This window comes from Apium graveolens, chromosome 4, assembly GCF_009905375.1.
Source record: "Apium graveolens cultivar Ventura chromosome 4, ASM990537v1, whole genome shotgun sequence".
In the NCBI taxonomy this organism is placed as follows: domain Eukaryota; kingdom Viridiplantae; phylum Streptophyta; class Magnoliopsida; order Apiales; family Apiaceae; genus Apium; species Apium graveolens.
In genome coordinates this window covers 23,298,450-23,303,543 of record NC_133650.1, presented here as the reverse complement: position 1 = coordinate 23,303,543, position 5,094 = coordinate 23,298,450, and the positions used below count along the sequence as shown (strand labels likewise).

General features: G+C 39.0%; 1 protein-coding gene across 1 annotated transcript; it reads right to left on the bottom strand.

Moving 5' to 3' along the window:
• Positions 1–300: 300 nt before the first annotated feature.
• On the bottom strand, positions 301–4,070 carry LOC141718422 (putative mitochondrial protein AtMg00820). The gene is made up of 3 exons (XM_074520801.1): positions 3,955–4,070; positions 724–817; positions 301–609 (listed from the first exon to the last, which is right to left on the bottom strand). Exons 1-3 carry the CDS (start codon positions 4,068–4,070, stop codon positions 301–303), a joined length of 519 nt encoding a protein of 172 aa, XP_074376902.1.
• Positions 4,071–5,094: the final 1,024 nt, after the last annotated feature.

Genomic DNA, 5,094 nt, shown 5'->3' with positions numbered 1-5,094 from the left:
TAATGTAATAGATTCTGAAGAGTGTTTCATAAACAAACTATAGTCCGTTTTGGATTGCTTGAACTCCATTTGAAGAAGCGTAGTAGAGAGCTTAGAAAAACAAGTTATGGGTGCTTGACGCAGCCCGTATAAAGACTTTTTCAAACAACACACAAGATTATTTGAAGAAATATCAACATTCATATTGAGTGTTATTCTGTTTCCAAAATGACTGTAACCTTTAAACGGTTTGATGTACACAAGTTCAGAAAAATCACCGTGAAGGTACGCATTAGAGACATCCATCTGGTGTGTGTACCACTATTGCATTGCAGCCACGGTCAACAAAGTTTGCACTGTGGTGATCTTAGCCACATGTGCGAATGTTTCAAAATAATCTTCACCTGGTCTTTGATGACATCTTAACACAACCAACCTGGCCTTGTGTTTGTCCACTGAACCATCGGGTAAGAACTTTATTTTGAAGATCCACTTAGACCCAATAGCATGCTTTTCAGGTGGAAGAGGCACTATCTCCCAAGTTTCATTTAGCTCAAGAGCAGTCAACTCTTGATTCATAGATTTTACCCAATGCTCATGAACCACAACTTTTTTGAAATGACAGGGATCCTGGTGTTTTGTTATTGTTGATAGGAAAAAATAGAATGGTCTATCAACTGAGGTTAGAGCCAGATTCGAAGCAGCGTATGTTTATTCTGAAGTAACAAAATCTTGCATCCACACTGGTGCAACATGTGTTATGGTGGAGCGTCGAACAGAGACATTTACAGGAGAAACAGAAGACATAGATGTGTCATTATTGTTGTGCAAGACATGCCTATATTATAACAAGACTAAGTCACATTGACAACCCTAAGATTTAGTTGTATGATAGTCTAAATCTATTTTTTGTATTGTATTACTTTAGTCTGTAAAAATGTTAAAGATCAGACTGGAGTATTTTTCTATGAACAGTCTCAAGCCTAAGAATAAACTCTGGAAGAAGATCAACAAGATCATACCTCAGAGAAAAAGTAAAGAATCTTGGAGTTGAATAAATCTGTTTTAGTAAAAATGTTCTAAGTCAAGACATCTATAAGTCACAGATCAAGTCATATAGAGAAGTCATTCGAGAACTCCAGAATGACTTATCGAGAAGTCTAAAATGGCTTACAAAGAAGTTGTTAGGCACAAAACACACGCTAATAATTCACGCAAGTATACGTGTTCGCAAGTAATATAGAATAATTTCTAGTTCGTTCCCACAGAGACTCAGACTAATTATGTTAAATTAACACTCACTCACCAATGTATGATTATTTCTCAATGTCAAGATAATAACACTTAAGATTGATTAACTAATTATTAAATACAATTAACTACTAGAATAAAACACTTAAATAACACTTGAATTGACTATATTAAACACACACAAGATCATAACTTCATTACTACTCCCTTCAATAGTCATTGTTATTACCCTTAGCATGTAACGGTGATGATATTAATCGAACAACACGAAACTAGTAAAAGCCAACTTTCGTTGTACTAATACCATTCTACCAAACATCCACAATTAAGATAGAAGTTGAATAGGCATCAATTATGTTGTGACCCTGTATGTCTACAGAATTTGACAACATAACGATTTAAGCACAAGTTATTCATTATGATTACACAGGGCAAGTAAAACGGTTAGAGTTACCCACTAATCATGCATACACATACATGAACTTATGCTAGCATGGCAAGTTCTAAATCTCAAGATTCACTGTCGCTTCACAAGAGATTAACAGACTATCTTATATGTTCACGACGCACATAAGACGAATAAGCACAACCTATGCTAGATAACATACAATCATCACACACCAAGGTATTAAACAACTAACTAAAGACATCCATAGTAAATCCGTTACGACCCCATGATCATGATTAGCCCGTGATAGAACTCATCCTCACCATGGGTTCATATGAAAACATGATAATAACACACAGTATAAACTAATAAAAATACTTATTAAAAACAGAGTACGTCACAAGAGTAATAAGGTTCAAAGTAAAGAAAACTAGCATCCACTGTTATAACGAATAAAAGAATCACAAGAAAATGTATGCTTCCTCTTCTTCATTACGATGTGCTAAAACGGTCTTCTTTCTTATCTCCTTGCTCCTTGCTTGATACCACACGTCGTGAAACGTCTCTGAAGATTACTTATATAGAAGCCCACAAGAACCAGCCGTCTCAGAAGTCCATCAGAATAAGAAGTATAAAAATCAGATTTTAATTTCCCGTCTCCGGGCGGCTGCCCCAACTTCCCGGGCGGGCGCCCCAGCTCCCAGGCGGCCGCCCCAGATCCTGAGCGGGCGCCCATCAGGTTACTGGAAAATATCACATTATGTTCCTGATTTATGCTGCATTCTGCTCCTAACTTCCCACAACCAATGCCAAGCACTTCCTAGGCTTATTTTTGATGAAATCTTCCTACATACGCAACTTATACCCTGAAATACAAAACACTAGAAAAAACACATCAAATTCACAAAATAATTGATTTCAAGACATCAATTCAAGCCATTATAAGACATTCTAAGTGGTATAAAATACCACTTATCACACCCCCAAACTTAAATCGATGCTTGTCCTCAAGCGTCAAAGACTCAAAAACAAAGCAAAAACATGCATGAATGCAAACTACATGAAATGCAGCGATCCCCCTCACAATGACTAAACCAACCAACTTATGACATCTCAACAAATGCAATTAGGCAACTAAAGGTCAATCAAACCACGCAAGCTAACATACAACTAGAAACATGGTGGGTGCGGATGCTTAACAGATATGCTTCAAAAGTTGATTAATTATCATGACTCGATTATCCTCAAGGCAATCACATGATTATATGAAGAATAAATTCTAGACACAAAATGACTTATAACACTTCAATATCACTGGAGCTTATTACGGAATCATGCTTTTATTCAACACAACAAATAAATGCTTATTTGATCGTGCCATGAGTGAGGTCCACAAAAGACTTATGTAATGGCATCCATTTAGCGAGCGTTAGGTTAGCGGATCCCATACTATAAAAAACTTAGGTCACTAGGCACAAAGTCCCCTAAGAACTTAATAACTCGAATACCAAAGAGCTCACTCATGATCAATTATGTATTAAACCATAATTTATTTTTTTCGTATTTTTTTTCTCTTTTTTTTCAAATTTCAGAGCAAGTGCGTTTCGCTCCATCTTGCTCAACCCTAGACTACTCATATAAAAATACGAGCCGGCTACTAGCCAATTGATGCCTAGCCACAATTAGCAATGAATTCCAATTTTTACTCCAATTTTTTTCTTTTCATGCCTTGTATCATTAAGAGCCTATCATAAATTCTAAGCATAATCAATAGATTAACCTAAAAAACCATCAAACCATGACAACAATCTAGTCCTTAAGCATACTCTAAGACTTAGTGAAATTACAAGTGTTTCTAGCATGCATGTCAACCTACAAGATTCAACATCACTCTAACGCTATCACCACAATCGCATCAATATCACAAATCAATCGGTAAGGCAACGCAAAATGGATCATGATATATGCATGAGCTAAATGACATGATAAATAAAGATATAAAATAATAATAATAAAAAACTATATGGCAAAAATATGCAACTATATGAACTAAACTATCATGAATATGTAACTACATGACACACACAAATATGCTCCTTAACTACCACCCCCAAACTTAAAATCTTCACTGTCCCCAGTGAAGGTAGTAGAAAGGAACACAGGGTATACCTACTCGGAGAAATCATCATCATCACCCTCAGAGGGTGGAGTGTCAGGAGGCGGATAAGCAGAGTCCTCACCAAAAATGGGCCACTGGATGTCAGCTCCAAGTCCTCTGAAAGCAGTCCCAAGTGCGAGGGGTGAGTTCCTGAGTAAATCTACTCTGCAACTCGTACATCGCATCCATCCTCCTGGATAGCCTCCTATACTGGGCATCGACCATCCCTGAACCAGCACCTTTCTGGGCTCTAGAAGAGCCTTCCTCATCACGAGCCTGACCGGGCCTAGCCATAGTGGCACCAGCTGCTGGACGTCCTCCTGGAAGACGATATCCCAAACCATGCTCTTCGGGCTCTCCACCCATCCACTCCTGTTCATCGCAACCGTCGGAAAAGAACGATACTCGTTAGATCCCATCTTAAACTTCCACACCGCACCCGGATGACAGAGAGTAGCACAAATCAAATCCAAATCAAAATCCTCGGGAGTCTTCTCATTCCAATTCTCCTCCCCGGGCTTCCTTTATCGCTGTCCAATCACACGGCGAATCGCCGCGGGCTGATAATCAACAGTAAGCCCATGAACAACAGTAAACCCATTCTTGTCTGCCTTTGCGTTCACATAAAACTCGCGAACCACACTCATTGGAACCGCCTCCGGCGACTCGCAAAAAGAAATCCACCCTTTCTCAGCAATCATCGGTAATAACTCACCATCCCTCCCTGATGGTAAAAATCCCCTCTCCTTCAGAATCGGCTTAGTCAGAAGCCTAGTATACTCCTCCTCAGCAGCCCTATCCACCAACCGGGGCCTCGCAGCCGTTCCCTCGATGAATTAGCAGTAGGAACGGTGTTGCTGCTATCAATAGTTCGAGATCTCTTATGTGCCATTGAAACTGAGAAAAAGTGTTTGAGAGTTGTGCTTTGAGTGTAGGAAAGAGTTTAGAAGTTGAAAGTATATGGCAGTGTATATGGAGGTGTTGTGTGTATATATAGGGTAGGATTTAGGTTTAGAATTAGAGTAGGAGCGGGGTTTGTGGGAGAGAAAACATGGGTTTGTGGGTTGTTTGCTGTGGGTTTTTATATTTTTTTGATTTTTTTTATAGGGCCGAAAATTTTTTCTGACAAAAGGGTGCCTGGCGGGCACCCCAGACTCCAGGCGGGCGCCCCAGGGGTTTCTGGAAAAAAAAAAATTTCTGCCCATATTTTCATATTTTTTTGGGTTTTTGGATATGGTACTAACTTCTAAAGGTTCCTAAAGTCTCAAATCTTGGGTTGCCTCCCAAGAATTGTTTCTTTTACGTCATTAACTTGACG